At 34.7% G+C, this 18,382-nt stretch overlaps 1 protein-coding gene across 1 annotated transcript; it reads right to left on the bottom strand.

The window, feature by feature from the left end:
* Window positions 1–13,953: 13,953 nt before the first annotated feature.
* On the bottom strand, window positions 13,954–15,238 carry LOC148020104 (uncharacterized). The gene is made up of 4 exons (XM_087699655.1): window positions 15,202–15,238; window positions 14,782–14,837; window positions 14,595–14,681; window positions 13,954–14,223 (listed from the first exon to the last, which is right to left on the bottom strand). Exons 1-4 carry the CDS (start codon window positions 15,236–15,238, stop codon window positions 13,954–13,956), a joined length of 450 nt encoding a protein of 149 aa, XP_087555781.1.
* Window positions 15,239–18,382: the final 3,144 nt, after the last annotated feature.

Genomic DNA, 18,382 nt, shown 5'->3' with positions numbered 1-18,382 from the left:
CATAAGTTATTTATATAAAGTATTTTTTTGATTAGTTGATAAATTATTCAATCTATTAAGTTAATAAATATTAATTTCATATTAAACTTATGATCTTAAAAATATTGTATTTTTTATATTTGAAATTATTAAATTAATAAAAATTATAGATTTCATATTAAAATAATATTTTAAATATATATAAGTTATATACTTATACATGCTCATTGATCACTTACTTCCCCAATGAAGAGCTCTTTTATGTCCCTCACCAATCACACTTTATACCTATGTGAAAAACATTAACATGTTTCAATAAGTAGTATTTGCTTCTTCTCTATCTAAATATTCACACACACACACACACACTTTACCCGGTGTGCGCGTAGTGGCATGACATCATGCGACATCTGGTGAACCCGACATGAAAGCGTCGCTTTTGATCATGGAGATGGGAGACTCTTGGAATAATCCACCCACTTCATCAACCGATTATTAATTTTCGACTGATGAGATGAAGACTTTATTGCAAACTCTTTCTTCAGCTATTATGATGTAGAATCAATAGATGCAAATATCTATGTAGCAGTAACAGTAGTTACATTAGTAACAATTGGATCAACAATCAATGGTGCATCAAGAATAAAAGTATACGCATGGTGCAACCAAAGTAATTGAGACTTTGGTTAGTGATTGCAAATTATTTGATGGCCGAAATGTTTTAGCCTATCTTAAAGCCTTTGAAAGTGAGATACACTTCTTCGGAGTTCCATCCAATTGGAGCAACTATTTTCTATGTCTTGTCACTCCTGCTTTGTGGGTTAGAGTGACAAATCTATTTGTGCAAGAGTCATACTAGAATGTTTTTAGGAAAGCGCTCAAAGATGGATATTTTCTGGAGGATTATGGTATTGCTACACAAAAGACATTGAAAGAGTGGGTCTATCAGCCCAACAAAGGTCATGTTGCTTTTGAGTTGTTGCAGGAGTTTGAAGAGCGATATAACTAGTTGGATGCACTAGAGCAAAGAGCTCTAAACTCAAAGAAAGTGGAGTTATTCTTGCAAACTGCTGATCTTGTACTTCAAGAAGAGTTGGGAGAGCTTCTTGAAGATTGTACGCATTCTATGGGATTGAAGACGGATTGGAAGGATGCTCTCGATGTGGTTTCTACACTTACAAAGAGTCGGAGATGAAAGGCTTCTTGTAGAATGGGATACACTCACCATTAGTGATGTCTTCACCTTCCTCAAGTTCTCTTACTTGTCTTGTTGCTCCATCCACTACTACTCCTATTTCTCAGTATGTATCTATACATATGCCTATGCCTATTCTTTGGGAAGTTACTGTATATATATCCTCTATATCACGTGCGTTCAAGGCCTATTTATAAATATCCTTATCTGTGAATTTTTCTTAAATAAAACATAACCCTTTTCTATTCAATTTGTAAATAACCCCTTTACGTTACACCCTTCTGTATATAAAAAATGTATGAAAATGGTATTTTAAAAATACCTCATTTTGAACCCACGTGATGCACACAAATATTCATGAGTAACTTACCCAAGTGTCTATTCTTGTTGCTGTTGCCAAACCAACTGTAAAACCGACTGTTGAATATATGATGAAGGAGAATTTAAAGAACTTAAAAGACCTACAAAATAAGATGAGTAGAAGGGAGCAGCAACCAGCTCGAGTTTCAATCCCAACTTTATTTATCTTTGCAAACTCTTCCCACATGGTGAATTCTTAGGGAGTCGAAGTGCTTGTTGAGGAGAAGAATAAAAGAGATGATCATCAATCTCAAGGTTTGAAGAGGATAACTTATAAGAGGAGTGATCCAATTTCACAGCCTTCTTCTTTAGGACTAGAGCAGAGTATTGTTGATGTTCAAAAGTCGAAAGTACAAGAATATCAAAAAGCCCCAAAGACAAAGGATCTGAAGTCGGAAAAGCAACCTGGATTCAAGGTGCTTTCTGACATTGAGACAACTGTAGCCTTGGAGAAGAGTAAGGAGATTGATTCTGATGAAGAGGTTATTGATGGTCTTTATAATGGGCCATTATGCTCGGATACTATGGAGGATCTTTCAGCATTGCTGAAAATTGAAAATCAAGAGTTATCATATGTCTCACATGTCAATTCTCTGGCGATGAATTGTGAGATTACTGATTTCATGCTGCAAGAAAATTTGGGTACTAAGAATTCTCAGCAAACAATATTCTTTATTGAAATATTTCAACAATTATATTTTTAGAGTGCCAATTTACAATAGCAAACAGGATTTACAGCTGAAGTAAGCCGTGAGCCTTATAGTTGGGCTATTAATATGCAGTCTGAAAAAGATATGGTTGATTTTTGTCAGTGAAAAGAATTGGGTGCTATTTATACACATCAAAATTTGTGTTTTCTAGGGTATTTGCAGCAAGAGCTGAAATTTGCAGATTGTAGAAAAAAAGCCGAAGTATAGAGACAATATAAGTCTCACTACAAGATATAGGCCTTATACCGACGTTAAAAATGATGAAAATACTCATAAAAAAATATGTCCCCCTCATCACAAAAAGCATCGTTATTAGCGACGCCATAGAACAATCGGCATCAACATCGTTATTAGCATCACTATTTGCATCGGTATCAGCATGCTGATACCGACCCAAATAACGACACTGATAACGACGCATTGCGATGCTAATAGCGACACATTTTGCAATGCTAATAGCAACACATATAGTAAATTTGCGATGCTAATAGGGACAGTAACAGGGAAAAAAAATTTGTGGCAAAAATAGCACTATGTGCTTTATTTGGGCCATATAAAATAGTTTTAGTAATGTGTACAATGCTCATGTAAATAAAGGTAAAGTGTACTTAAATCATAATACTGATACATGAAATAAATACATGATCACATAATGAAAGTGACCGGTACAATCATGGCAAGATACTACTACTACATAGAAAATGTCTACATAGATTACGTGAACAAAAAAAAGGGTATGTGAGCTCCAGGGATCCAAGGGTGAGGTATAGATCATCACCATCCGAAACCTTGTCCCATTGCAAAGGAGTATCGAACGGACTCTGCAAAAAAAGAAACAACTACACATCACTCCACTATACAATAATGCATTCTAATTAAACATGGCAATGCAATGAGACCGTGCCTCTCTACGTATTGAGTCTCAAGGCCAGTTGTATCGCGATTTGTAATGGAGTACTGCAAAGAAAACAAAATACAACTACTAAAAACACGATTGTCAATACAAAGGATATTGCAAAAAAATAAGCAAGCAGAACAAAATAAAAACTTACAAAGTCCTCGAGATATGTCTTGTGGCCGCCACTCCCAAGATAATAGATCACTCTAGACTCTAGTCGTGCCCTCTCCGCCTCGCGCTGCTGCCTCCAATGTCCTAGAGAATCTGTAGCCTCCTCCCTGAGTCGGCACTAGTCATCCATGTGTAGCCACTCGGGCTTTGAAGCCCCGCTCTTGAGTACCTTACCGTCTGTGTGACATATATGCATGCATGCACTCCATCATCCAGCCCGTAGCAAACCTATCTGTTGCAGCTGGTACCGAAAACACCTCATGCAAGGATGCTACTATGTAGTCCTTACTCCCCTTCGGTATGTTCTTTCAATGATCTAAGACGTTATGCCTAAAAACTTGTTGGCACAACTCTCTCATACAAGCCATCACCCTCCTCCCCTCATCATTCATGATGATCGCTCGTGACCTATCATCTACTAGGTAGGCATACCTCTCTAGGGTATGCCTAAGATGAGTCCTCTCCCACCTACGACCACGCTCCTGGGCATATCCAGGAGACCCCTGTACATCTGGTGTGCCTATCGGGGTAGTATTTATCAGAGTAGCATCCATAGGGGTACCACCTGCGGACGGCTAAACAAAATTCCCCTGAACCACTCCCTCTGTCTGGCCCAAGTCTGGAGCATCGACCTCATCTACTAGAAACTGAAACATCAAAGCACGCTGAAGTAGATCTAATAGAGCGGCTTGACGGTGTTCCAGACAGCTCTTGGTCCGCCATATCTCTGAATCTCGCCATCTGATCTGGAGACATACACGTGTCATCGCTCATCCCTCGACTCATCCTGATGATCTAAATATTCACAAAGGTCACCTGCACAAATAAAAAATCATATTAGCATAATCAATATAAATCATACAAAGCACGGTAATATAAATCTTTAAAAAATGATCTTACTTAAAATGCATATCTTATCTACCCTTATAAGCGATTTGTCAATGAATTGAGTAGGTGGATGCTCCAAGGTATGAAGTACTCTATGGTCCCATGTCAATCTCCTGATACAACTCCGCATGCACTAGAAGATCGATAGACATGTCACCACTAAAGCGTGAGTCCACCTCGTTCTCAAAGAATTCTTGGACTCTTATATTTTCATCATTGTTACCCGATGTTGGCTCCTCTACATGCTCCAAGCTTTCAGTGGCCTCCACCCCTTGCAATATCGACCCCTCTATTTGCATATTGTCCTCATCTATGCTCGAAACATCACTCTGATCATATACTCTCGCACTTTGAAGAGCTGAAGGTATAACATACCACCATCAAGGTTTTCGGGGGTTTGGATAGAAAATTACATGTTCACAATCACATACAAGAGAGATTTAACTATTGTGACATGTACCATGTCGTAACACAATTAAAAAACACATGAGTTCATGCACCTATTCACAATGGGCCAGAAATACAAACGTGTCGCGCAAATCCATCCATTTTTTTTCGGAATCTATTTTGAGAAATCCAGATGGACCTCGTCGAACTGTTTCTCCAGCTCCTTCAAGTACCACTTTGAACCACTGCACATCGAATAGGATTATGGAGAAGCTACGGTAATCCATCGTGACAATACCTTGCCATGATACCACAATCTGTTGTGGAGCGCATTTTATCAATACGCTCCATGCGAAAATGCCGTCCGCGTGACCACGCTGCACTATATATTTTGTATTGTACATTGAAACACTCAATTAGTTGTCGCATATAAAATATAGATACGACAAACGCTAAACATGTCATCACCTTTGGAATACATCTCCTCAACAATTTCCACTCCTCGGTTGAGACCTCCGCCCCTTCATGAGACGCTGCGGTCAAAGCTCCATCCAACCATTACGTTGACATAAACTGTGGCATCTCCTCCATGCCCTCGGGATATCGAATCGATGGATGGCACGTACTACATCAAAATTTAGATCGCGCTTCCTCTTGATCTTTCCTAGCTTGCTGGTACCTAGCAAGCGAGCCACGTCTCCATAAAGGCATGGTGGAACATACAAAAGCGATTCACTTTCTCCTCCATTGTAGCATCCATTCTTTTTTCTACCCCATTTCCAACCACCACATCTCTGGTCAGTCTATCATTGTCTTTTAGCAACCATAGCATACTGTTGTCTGGATCCACCGTTGCTAGCCATTGTGAAATATGTACTAGCGTCTCAGACACCAACCAACCTTCAGCCATGCTACCTTCTGGCCAAGCTCATTGTTGCACAAAGTCTTTCAAGCCTTTCATGAAGCACTCCAAGAAGAACATCCATCGCGTATGGACAGGTCTAGCAAGCTCCACTTCATCTACAAGATGCACAAGAAGGTGGATTTGTATCATGAGCATGCTGGTAGGCAGGTATTTCTCAAAGAGACAGATCGTCTCCACTGCTCCTTGCCTCGCAAATTCAATAAAGGACATCTTAATCTCCTTCTGTGAGATCCATTACACTAAAGTCGACAACTTGTAAATCGCCCCGCGTATTTCTGAAGTAAGGCATTCTACGATCGTGATCAGTAGTACAAACTGCCACAAAGGAGAAAGCATTATGAACAACGACTACACTCCAAATAGAAAAATGCACAGGCACTTACAATGCATTTGTAGTACAAACCTGACATATCTAATGCCAATCATGGGATTTTAGCCTTGATAATTGGTTATCTTTAGAAAACTAAGACCTGAGAGCCGTCAAAGTGTGGATAGACTTGACTATTTGCTTCATAATGCACTCTTCTTTAGTGGAAAAAACCCAAGGAGCGTGAGGTAGCTGCAAGCGACCATCAGCACTTGGCTGCGGCCAAAGTGCCTCCATCTTGCCTACCTCCTCCAAATCCATTTGTGCCCCTACAGTGTCTCTCTTTCATGTGATTGATCCCATAGCAAGCTATGCATGTTCTTGAAAATATGCATGGGATCCAACAAAGTGGTTGATCTGTAAGTCGGTCCAATATGGCAACTCGTAGAAAACTGAGAACCATCGCATTCCCTTTGGATGTGACTCCGTGTGGACCATTTTCAGCTCATATCAGCTTTGGGCATTCATATGTGCTGGAGGTCGTCCAAGAAAACCTTCTCTGAGTTCATGACCCTCTGGCAAGAAAGCGGTGTGTCCTTGATATACCATCTTCTTCATGGTTCATGACCTTCGGGAGTCTAATTGTGTCCTGCACAATGGACATGCATGATAACCTGAGGTAACCAGACCTGTCCCAACACCTCTATCCAATGAATACAAACTTGAACGAGCTACGATAGATATTGCCAATGAGAACGGAAGCCTACTTACCTAAGCACTCTCCGAATCCTAGAAAGTCATGCATCATTCACATAAGAATGGCTCGAATATTGGCGGACCATCGACCATTGTGCTTGCTCATATCTTGCACGGTGAGTCCCTCCGCCCACAAAATCTTAAGCTCATCGACTAATGGTTGAAGATACACATCTATATTTTTGACTTTGTAGCGGTCGGGATTGAGTAAGCTAAGGATGAGATGTCCTTTCTTCGTAGAAAGCCATGGAGAGATATTGTAGTTGACAAGGACTATAGGCCACACGCTGTAAGAAGTTGAGCACAGACCGAATGGGTTCACGCCATCCATAGCAAGACTGAGCTGAAGATTCCTTGGCTCTCGGGTAAAGATGCTAATGATGGTAACTGGAGACCATCCAGCTCAGTGCAAGATTGGATCTTTCAAAGATGGTGGTCAATCGTTTTGTCGTAGAGACAAAGCAATAGCCACTTTGGAGGGTGAGGGCTCAGGACGTTACTTGTATGATCAAAATAGATTCCAGTTGAGATATAGACCAATTAAAAGATCAACCAATGAAATGCTTAGTTCTTTGACTATGGCAAAGCGAGCCCTCACCCAAGCAGAAAGAGAAGAGATTTTGAAAGATGCGGGACTTTTTGGTAGATCATGCTTTTGGAGACTATATGAACTCTATGGCTTTGATTTATCCGTGGACCTTGTATATGATTGTATGCATATTTTGGCTCTAAATTTGTTCTCAAAATATATATGTGCTCTAATAAGGATTGTGGATAACAAGATGAAAGTAAAAATTGATGAGACAACACATCGTGTCACTAAAGTGACACCATACTCTATTCGTTATGGTCGCTGGCCAAGATATCCTAGTAAGTATTGTGAGAGCTACAAGGCTGAGGAAAATCAAAAGTGGATTCAATGGTGTTTGCCTTATGTACTATGTGAGATTGAAGGTATTCCCGAAGGTATTCTATGACCTAGGATTGATTCTGATAGACATTGCTCATGCTTTTTACAACTACACTCGTGACCATGGTTGGTCTAGAGAAAATATAGACACTTTGAGAGAATTGCTTGGTTAATGGAGAGTAAGCTCTGAGGAGCTCTTAGGATCAAACTCGGCTCCTTTGGAACATGTTGCAGGTATAAATATTTTTTATTTTCTTAGTTTCTTCATTTATATAGCAATTATATTTCACTTTAATCGTATATATTTTCTTGTCTTACTAAATGTAGGTTTTGGAAATTTCTTGGATGACATTATTCGACATGGTAGTCATGATGCTTTCTGGTGTTATATTTATGAGCGTATGGTCTCAGTACACAAGGAACTTTCAATCGATCCCCATATAGGAAAAAAAGAGAATTCCCCATGGAATTCCCTAGTTGAAAATACATATAAGTGGGGAAAGTAAAAACAAGGGAAAATGGGACATTTTCTAGTGAGAATAAGTAGGGAATCACGTAAGACTTTTCCATATTTCCTACATAGGAAAATACAAAATTTTCTATGTAGGGAATAATTCCTATATAGGAAATATTCTATATATAGGAAAAAAATTCTAGAGGTGATTCCCTAGGTACTCTCACTAGGAAATCTCTCATTTTTCCTATTTTTTACATTCCCTACTTATATGTACTTTCAACTTGGGAATTCTCTTTTTTCCTTATCACTTTATCTACTTTGCCCTTACTCTTAGACATTCTAATATCAAACAAGAAATTACACAATAAATTTTTAACTAGAAAATTATATAGAGAATGTCATCATTTCTAAGTAAGGATCAATAACATACATCTAATGATCAAAATAGATTAAAAAAATTAAGACATCAACATCTACTTCTAGCAACCAAAAGAAAAATAAAAATACTTTTAAAGGAGCATAGAACTAAAAACTAATTAAACAACATGTGTGTCTTGATTGTTTTATCCCTTAAATCTCCAATATGTTGCAAAGTAATAAATGTTTGAGTAATCCCTCAAATCTCCAATATGTTGAAAAGCAATAAATTCTTAACTCAAAGTAGAAGTTATGCTAAAACTTCCACATCATCTAGACTAAGCACATTGCTATTTTTGTTTAATACAACTTTGCCATTTCCTAGTAGCCGATAAATAATCTCCTTAATCATATTATCACTTGTTGGCTTCTTTGTATCCTTAATCAAGACTCTAAATCTAGCTTCAATCTTTTTGAGATTCATGTATGTACTCTTTAAAGAAAAGTACATATCATGAATTGTAGGCACACCAAGATACTTCAAAAGTATGGTTTCCAGTTCTCTTTTGTCATATTAACCTGCATTGAATAACAAAAAGAGAATAAATAACTTATTATACTATGTATAGATAATTAAATGACACAAATTATAATATGAAAAGCCATAAATTTAACTACATGACTATTATATATATATATATATATATATATATATATATATATATATATATATATATATATATATATATATATATATATATATATATATATCAACTATAAAGCTACCCTTTAAGCATCATTTGAAATGTTAATCTCAAAGCTACAAATTGAACTACATGACTACAATTATATACATCTAATTAAAATATAAATTAACAATAAAGTTACCCTTTGAGTATCATTTGAAATGTTAATCTCAATGCCTTGGTTTGGGAGATCTTTAAATTCCTAATTCAAATAAAATTAAAAAATTAGATTATGCTTTTCATGTATGACAAACAAAAATATAAACATTTACATCTAGCACCTTTGGTTCTTTTTCATTGATATTGGTACCTCGTTTCATGCTCCTTTGTTGCAAAAGATCCTTCATCTTCTCAGTTGGCTAGTCAACACGTAAAATAAATAGTTATGTAATAAATCATATCTTTAGTTATTCACTAAATTATGATGCTATTGTTCTCTCACAAACATATATCAAATACCTTCCTCTTTCTTTGACTTTTTCGAGATGTTTCATTAATGTCATCATCTGGATTAGCTTACATTCAAAACTAAAATTAGTAATCACATTAAAAATATTTATATAGAAAAAAAATTTACATACCTTATCATTACTTGAACTATGGATTCTTTGTTCTAGAGTTTCTTGATGTTTAGTTGAGTACATTATTTTGTCTAAACCATGTGACAATAGCTTTGAAAAGCTGGCACAATTTTCCATATCAAGTGTCTCATCTTCATTTTCAACATCCTACATTTTAAGCATGTAAAGGATAAGATACTGTTAAGAACATGAATCATATGGTCAATCTTAAATTTAATATAAAGCAAAGAACCTCATTGGATGTATAACATTGAAATTCTTCAAAGCTCTTTTCTTCCTCCACGAACATATTCATCTATGGGAAATGAAAGTTAATGTATAAGTATCTGTATAAGAGACATTCTCAAAGAAAGTTATTAGATATGAGCTTAAAAGCATTACCTGCAATGATAAATCTGTTTGCTTGTATTGTTGTCCTTCAAAGGAGCTACTTTCTTCAAGAGGCTACATCAACAAAATAAGATCATGTGTATATATTAAATGTCTCCAAAATATATGGAATCAAGTACAAAAATGATAAACATATAAGATTATAAGATACCTTTTCCAAACCTTGTTCATTTGCAATATCATCCATGCTAGGAATGTATATATCAAGTTGATTAGAATCAATAGTAGCAACATATGGTACTCTGCCATCAATAGACACCCCTAAATGAGTATGGGAGAAAAAGAACCAATCCTACACTTATGATATCAAACTTATAAATCATATCATCTTACCATTGATGATGTTATGTCATTTGATACATTTTGAAGCTTATCTATATCATCCACTCCAAGAGATGCGGATAATTCTCTCTATATGTCATAAGATTAATAGTTCAATAACTAAGAATCTACACCTCAAATATTAGGAAAGCCAATAAAAAAAAGTAACAATCAACTTACCTTCTTTAAAAGATCTTTTTTCTTCAAATACTTTCTTTCATCTTGCTTTGTACCCTTCCACCAGTCATATATGTCATTCTCTCTCCATATGTACTCACATCCAATAAACTTCAATGGTAAAATCTCATGGTGATTTTTTGATATTTTTTTCATGATATACTATTTATCCGCATTTTTATAACGTAGATCATCTGGGTTTAAGGATTCAAACCACCTATGTACTCGATGATAATTTTCGAGCATGACAGTGTGTTGACTTTTAAAGTATTCAGCCAAGAGCTTTTTTCCATAAAGTCTACCCTCTTCTCTAAATTTCAACATGGGTGGCCGATAAATATCATCATATGATGGTATGCGTATCACTCCTATTGATACTCAAGTGATGAAATATCATTAGTTAGTATAACCATGTCAAAAAATGACTCATTATCAACATAAGAAAGCTGGTAATACCTGATTCTTGGCTTGAAGAAGTGTTAAGGCAAGCAATCTCAATGTCTTCCTTTCTTGCATTGTCTCTTGTGTCATCTTTAGTAACTTGTTTACCGATATATACATAGAGTTAACCAAAGCTCACGATAATACAAGGTTATGAAAATTTTCAATAACACAAAAGAAAGTAATTAGATATTTTGTATCAATTTGGGTCACCAAATTTGTACAAGTTTTTTATCCTTAAAGTTGGTACCTGCATCTTGACTTGAAGAAACATTATCGCAAGTAACCTCCTGATCTCCCTTTCTTACATTACCTCTTTTCCCACCTTTTGTTGTTCTTTTATCTATGTTTATATATATACACACAATTACCCAAAGTTTAAAAATATGAATAACTATGAACATTTTAAATTAGGCAAAGAGACTAATTAAAGCTAGTTAATCTCAAAATGAATCACCTAATAAAGCAAGATGTAATATATGTACAAATTTTAATTTTCAAAGTTTAGTAGAAATAAAAACATATACTTGTATCGTGATTTGAAGAGACATTAGGGCCAATGACCTCCTTAGCTTTCATTGTTTCATTATCTCTTGTACCATCATTTGGGATTTTGTTACCTTTATGTACACATAATCAACCAAAGTTTAGAAACATAAGAGTCTTGTATTTTTTGAAAAGAAGTGCTATATCAAACGAAATCACTTAATTTCTTAGCACTTGGATTAGAACACATGAATTAGTAATAAAATTAGGTATAAATTTAGCTATTAGAGTTAGTTACCTTTCACTTCTTCCACAACTGAATCCACAAGCCCAAGTAGTTTGGGATCCTCACTCATCATTTTTTTCAAAAGAGCCATAATCTCTAGATTAGAAGTCGACATGGCAAATCTACATAGGCATGGTAACAATAAGAAAGTGTTTGCAATGCATGTTTGAAAATGTAAATTACATTAAGCAATACAAAACAAAAGACTTCAATAAACATACCGTCATAATGTTTGAAAATATAAATTACATTAAGCAATACAAAACAAAAGACTTCAATAAACATACCGTCATAACATTGTTGCCTCATGCTCATGCGAATGCCACATGGTAGGTACAATCTTTCTTTTATTGTCAATTGCAATTACTTTTGTTTTGAGTACTTGCCATTGCTTTTTCGTGGATACACATAGCCACCAATCCTTCCAATCTTGATCATCTATTCTCACTTTCCAAATATTTTCTTGCAAGTGTACATTAGTTAGCCAGCCCACTTTTACTTGCTTCATTTCATAGTGTACTGCTCTTATAACGGCACATTTGAGGTCATTTGGCTCACATAAAGCATCTAGATGAGACTTCATATAAACAACATCATTTTCCTCTAGCCAAGGAGGAATGCAACCAATGCAACCTATCTTAATCAAACGTGACCTTGGTCTCAAATCTTTTATCTCATATGCGATGATATTGTTTCCATGTTGAAGTGGAATAAATTTGTGTAACAATGATTGTATTGGTCTAATACAATCCCATGAAAATGGAATAAAACCATTTTGCAAGACACTCATACCTGTAGTGGTATCCACAACTAGACTTTCATGGCCACTTTCAACCACAATACATTGTCTGTAGCAATAAGCTCCAAAAAATAGTTTCACTTCACCATTGCATTCAAACGAAAAAAATGATGATATGCATGCTTTCTAATGGCCAACATCTATGTCCACTCTAGAGTCTTCATCGCATCTTACCACCACTTTATCTCCCACTTTATATACTTCTCCCCTTAGAAAAACCTTCTTATATTCTGTCGCTGTTTCCACCTCTATGTTGAAGCTATGATGAACATATCTCTTTTCTTCATTAGTTGCATCCCTGCATCTTAACTTCTTTGCTCCTATGGTTATTCCCTTTGTTAGAGCTACTCTTTTGCATGCACAATCATTAGCCTTTTCTAAAAAACTCCATATTTCTTTTGCTTTCTCCACACATGATACATGCATGAGACTTGATGCATGCCATTCTGGACATTCATCGTACCTATTAGAATCCACTAAGTATCCATCAGGTGGTAGTAAAGCTTTATGGAGTTCTCTTGTCATCCTTTGATACGGCATAAGTCTGTCACGTTGGTCTTTTGTAATATGCATAAATATCCATGTAAATAATCTTCGTCTTTGGTAGTTTGCATAAGAAATCTCATTATCTTTGTTATTTGTCTTGATATTGACGTATACCACAAGGAACTTTCAATCGATCCCCATATAGGAAAAAAAGAGAATTCCCCATGGAATTCCCTAGTTGAAAATACATATAAGTGGGGAAAGTAAAAACTAGGGAAAATGGGACATTTCCTAGTGAGAATAAGTAGGGAATCACATAAGACTTTTCCTACGTAGGAAATATTTCCTACATAGGAAATTCCTATGTAGGAAATATTTCCTACATAGGAAAATACAAAATTTTCTATGTAGGGAATAATTCTTATATAGGAAATATTCCATATATAGGAAAAAAATTCTAAAGGTGATTCCCTAGGTATTCTCACTAGGAAAACTCTCATTTTTGCTATTTTTTGCATTCTCTACTTATATGCACTTTCAACTAGGAAATTCCGTGGGAATTCTCTTTTTTCCTCATCACTTTATCTACTTTGCCCTTACTCTTAGACATGCTAATATCAAACAAGAAATTACACAATAAAATTTTAACTAGAAAATTATATAGAGAATGTCATCATCTCTAAGTAAGGATCAATAACATACATCTAATGATCAAAATAGATTAAACAAATTAAGACATCAACATCTACTTCTAGCAACCAAAAGAAAAATGAAAATACTTTTAAAGGAGCATAGAACTAAAAACTAATTAAGCAACATGTGTGTCTTGATTGTTTTATCCCCTTAAATCTCCAATATGTTGCAAAGTAATAAATGTTTGAGTAATCCCTCAAATCTCCAATATGTTGAAAAGAAATAAATTCTTAACTCAAAGTAGAAGTTATGCTAAAACTTCCACATCATCTAGACTAAGCACATTGCTATTATTGTTTAATACAACTTTTCCATTTCCTAGTAGCCAATAAATAATCTCCCTAATCATATCATCACTAGTTGGCTTCTTTGTATCCTTAATCAAGACTCGAAAGCTAGCTTCAATCTTTTTGAGATTGATGTATGTACTCTTTAAAGAAAAGTACATATCATGAATTGTAGGCACACCAAGATACTTCAAAAGTATGGTTTCCATGTTCTCTTTTGTCATATTAACCTGCATTGAATAACAAAAAGAGAACAAGTAACTTATTATACTATGTATAGATAATTAAATGACACGAATTATAATATGAAAAGCCATAAATTTAACTACATGACTATTATATATATATATATATAAACTATAAAGCTATCCTTTAAGCATCATTTGAAATGTTAATCTCAAAGCTACAAATTGAACTACATGACTACAATTATATATATCTAATTAAAATATAAATTAACAATAAAGTTACCCTTTGAGTATCATTTGAAATGTTAATCTCAATGCCTTGGTTTGGGAGAACTTTAAATTCCTAATTCAAATAAAATAAAAAAATTAGATTATGCTTTTCATGTATGACAAACAAAAATATAAACATTTACATCTAGCACATTTGGTTCTTTTTCGTTGATATTGGTACCTCGTTTCATGCTCCTTTGTTGCAAAAGATCCTTCATCTTCTCACTTGGCTAGTCAACACGTAAAATAAATAGTTATGTAATAAATCATATCTTTAGTTATTCACTAAATTATGATGCTATTGTTCTCTCACAAACATATATCAAATACCTTCCTCTTTCTTTGACTTTTTCGAGATGTTTCATTAATGTCATCATCTGGATTAGCTTACATTCAAAACTAAAATTAGTAATCACATTAAAAATATTTATACAGAAAAAAAAGTTACATACCTTATCATTGCTTGAACTATAGATACTTTGTTCCAGAGTTTCTTGACGTTTAGTTGAGTACATTATTTTGTCTAAACCATGTGAAAATAGCTTTGAAAAGCTGGCACAATTTTCCATATCAAGTGTCTCATCTTCATTTTCAACATCCTACATTTTAAGCATGCAAAGGATAAGATACTGTTAAGAACATGAATCATATGGTCAATCTTAAATTTAATATAAAGCAAAGAACCTCATCGGATGTATAACATTGAAATTCTTCAAAGCTCTTTTCTTCCTCCATGAACATATTCATTACCTGCAATGATAAATCTGTTTGCTTGTATTAGAGACATTCTCAAAGAAAGTTATTAGATATGAGCTAAAAAGCATTACCTACAATGATAAATCTGTTTGCTTGTATTGTTGTCCTTCAAAGGAGCTACTTTCTTCAAGAGGCTACATCAACAAAATAAGATCATGTATATACATCAAATGTCTCCAAAATATATGGAATCAAGTACAAAAATGATAAACATATAAGATTATAAGATACCTTTTCCAAACCTTGTTCATTTGCAATATCATCCATGCTAGGAATGTATACATCAAGTTGATTAGAATCAATAGTAGCAACATATGGTTCACTCTGCCATCCATCAATAGACACCCCTAAATGAGTATGCAAGAAAAAGAACCAATCCTACACTTATGATATCAAACTTATAAATCATATCATCTTACCATTGATGATGTGATGTCATTTGATACATTTTGAAGCTTATCTATATCATCCACTCCAAGAGATGCGGATAGTTCTCTCTATATGTCATAAGATTAATAGTTCAATAACTAAGAATCTACACCTCAAATATTAGGAAAGCCAATAAAAAAAATAACAATCAACTTACCTTCTTTAAAAGATCTTTTTTCTTCAAATACTTTCTTTCATCTTGCTTTGTAGCCTTCCACCAGTCATATATGTCATTCTCTCTCCATATGTACTCACATCCAATAAACTTCAATGGTAAAATCTCATGGTGATTCTCTGATATTATTTTCATGATATACTCTTTATCCGCATTTTTATAACGCAGATCATCTGGGTTTAAGGATTCAAACCACCTATGTACTCGATGATAATTTTCGAGCATGACAGTGTGTTGACTTTTAAAGTATTCAGCCAAGAGCTTTTTTTCCATAAAGTCTACCCTCTTCTCTAAATTTCAACATGGGTGGCCGATAGATATCATCATATGATGGTATGCGTATCACTCCTATTGATACTCAAGTGATCAAATATCATTAGTTAGTATAACCATTTCAAAAAATGACTCATTATCAACATAAGAAAGCTGGTAATACCTGATTCTTGGCTTGAAGAAGTGTTAAGGCAAGCAATCTCAATGTCTTCCTTTCTTGCATTGTCTCTTGTGTCATCTTTAGTAACTTGTTTACCTATATATACATAGAGTTAACCAAAGCTCACGATAATACAAGGTTATGAAAATTTTCAATAACACAAAAGAAAGTAATTAGATATTTTGTATCAATTTGGGTCACCAAATTTGTACAAGTTTTTGATCCTTAAAGTTGGTACCTGCATCTTGACTTGAAGAAACATTATCGCAAGTAACCTCTTGATCTCCCTTTCTTACATTACCTCTTTTCCCACCTTTTGTTGTTCTTTTATCTATATTTATATATATACACACAATTACTCAAAGTTTAAAAATATGAATAACTATGAACATTTTAAATTAGGCAAAGAGACTAGTTAAAGCTAGTTAATCTCAAAATGAATCACCTAATAAAGCAAGATGTAATATATGTACAAATTTTAATTTTCAAAGTTTAGTAGAAATAAAGACATATACCTGTATCGTGATTTGAAGAGACATTAGGGCCAAAAACCTCCTTAGCTTTCATTGTTCCATTATCTCTTGTACCATCATTTGTGATTTTGTTGCCTTTATGTACACATAATAAACCAAAGTTTAGAAACATAAGAGACTTGTATTTTTTTAAAAGAAGTGCTATATCAAACTAAATCACTTAATTTCTTAGCACTTGGATTAGAACACATGAATTAGTAATAAAATTAGGTATAAATTTAGTTATTAGAGTTAGTTACCTTTCACTTCTTCCACAACTAAATCCACAAGCCCAAGTAGTTTGGGATCCTCACTCATCATCTTTTTCAAAAGAGCCATCATCTCTAGATTAGAAGTCGACATGGCAAACCTACATAGGCATGGTAACAATAAGAAAGTGTTTGCAATGCATGTTTGAAAATGTAAATTACATTAAGCAATACAAAACAAAAGACTTCAATAAACATACCGTCATAATGTTTGAAAATGTAAATTACATTAAGCAATACAAAACAAAAGACTTCAATAAACATACCGTCATAACATTGTTTCCTCATGCTCATGCGAACACCACATGGTAGGTACAATCTTTCTTTTATTGTCAACAAGTGCAATTGCTTTTGTTTTGAGTACTTGCCATTGCTTTTTTGTAGATACACATAGCCTCCAATCCTTCCAATCTTGATCCTCTATTCTCACTTTCCAAATATTTTCTTGCAAGTGTACATTAGTTAGCCAGCCCACTTTTACTTGCTTCATTTCATAGTGTACTGCTCTTATAACGGCACATTTGAGGTCATTTGGCTCACATAAAGCATCTAGATGAGACTTCATAAAGACAGGGATTAGAACTGACCATATCACCAAAAAGAATTTTAAGCATTTTATCTTGAAACTCAATTGAAGCTTGATGCTCATCCCAAAGTGCTTGCAATTGAGTTATTCTTTGAATGATTTTGTCAAATAAAGATGGTTCAACATCATCCATCTCGAACGCTTCATGTTGTGGTTCCACCTCATTATCCTCCCTTTCGTCTAAATTGTCAATCTCATCTGATGGGTCATTATGGACCTCGTCTCCCATGTCATTATGCTCTAGTAGAATGTCATCTTGTGGTAGTCCTTGAGAGTCATGTAAACCAAGATTAGTAGTGAGACTCTTAAATCTTTCCTCAATTTTCATGTGTCTTGCATATGTTGAGTGAGGAACCATACGTCCACCTCCACAATATGTTCTACATGTACACCACAAACGCCTGTGTCTAGGCAAAGAGTGAGATGATGGTTGATCCATAGGAGGGTTATCTTCACTCATAGGAACATCATTGTTAATAGAATTTTGACCTTCTTGATGAGCCAGAACTGATGAATGTATTATCCCATTCATATCCTTGCGACTGTGTGCATAGTAAGTTTGTCTACTAACATTCTGATAACCAAGGGTTGAATGCCTACACTTATAATTGCACTGACATCTCCTTAAATCATTCATTATGGCTTCCTGAAACATAGACATAAATAAAAACTAATCAATCTATATATTAAAGTTACATATCAAAGGTGGAAGATTGATATGCTAAAGCATATAGAAAAGTTGATTTATACTTTAGAAAAGATAAATACTTC

This window comes from Lygodium microphyllum, chromosome 19 (genome assembly GCF_053477565.2).
Source record: "Lygodium microphyllum isolate KBCC chromosome 19, Lygodium_microphyllum_v1.1.10, whole genome shotgun sequence".
Taxonomy (NCBI): Eukaryota; Viridiplantae; Streptophyta; class Polypodiopsida; order Schizaeales; family Lygodiaceae; genus Lygodium; species Lygodium microphyllum.
The sequence above is the reverse complement of the archived record's forward strand: the minus strand, read 5'-3'. Positions and strand labels throughout refer to the sequence as shown.

Bases quoted from the DNA above. Each gene is read 5' to 3' on its own strand.
- LOC148020104 (XM_087699655.1), bottom strand. From the start codon at position 15,238: ATGTCTCTAATACAAGCAAACAGATTTATCATTGCAG. The intron at 14,838-15,201 runs GTAATGAATATG...TTTGAATGTAAG, and splicing joins AAACAGATTTATCATTGCAG to CTAATCCAGATGATGACATT. The intron at 14,224-14,594 runs GTAAATGTTTAT...TATTCAATGCAG, and splicing joins AAGAACCAAATGTGCTAGAT to GTTAATATGACAAAAGAGAA.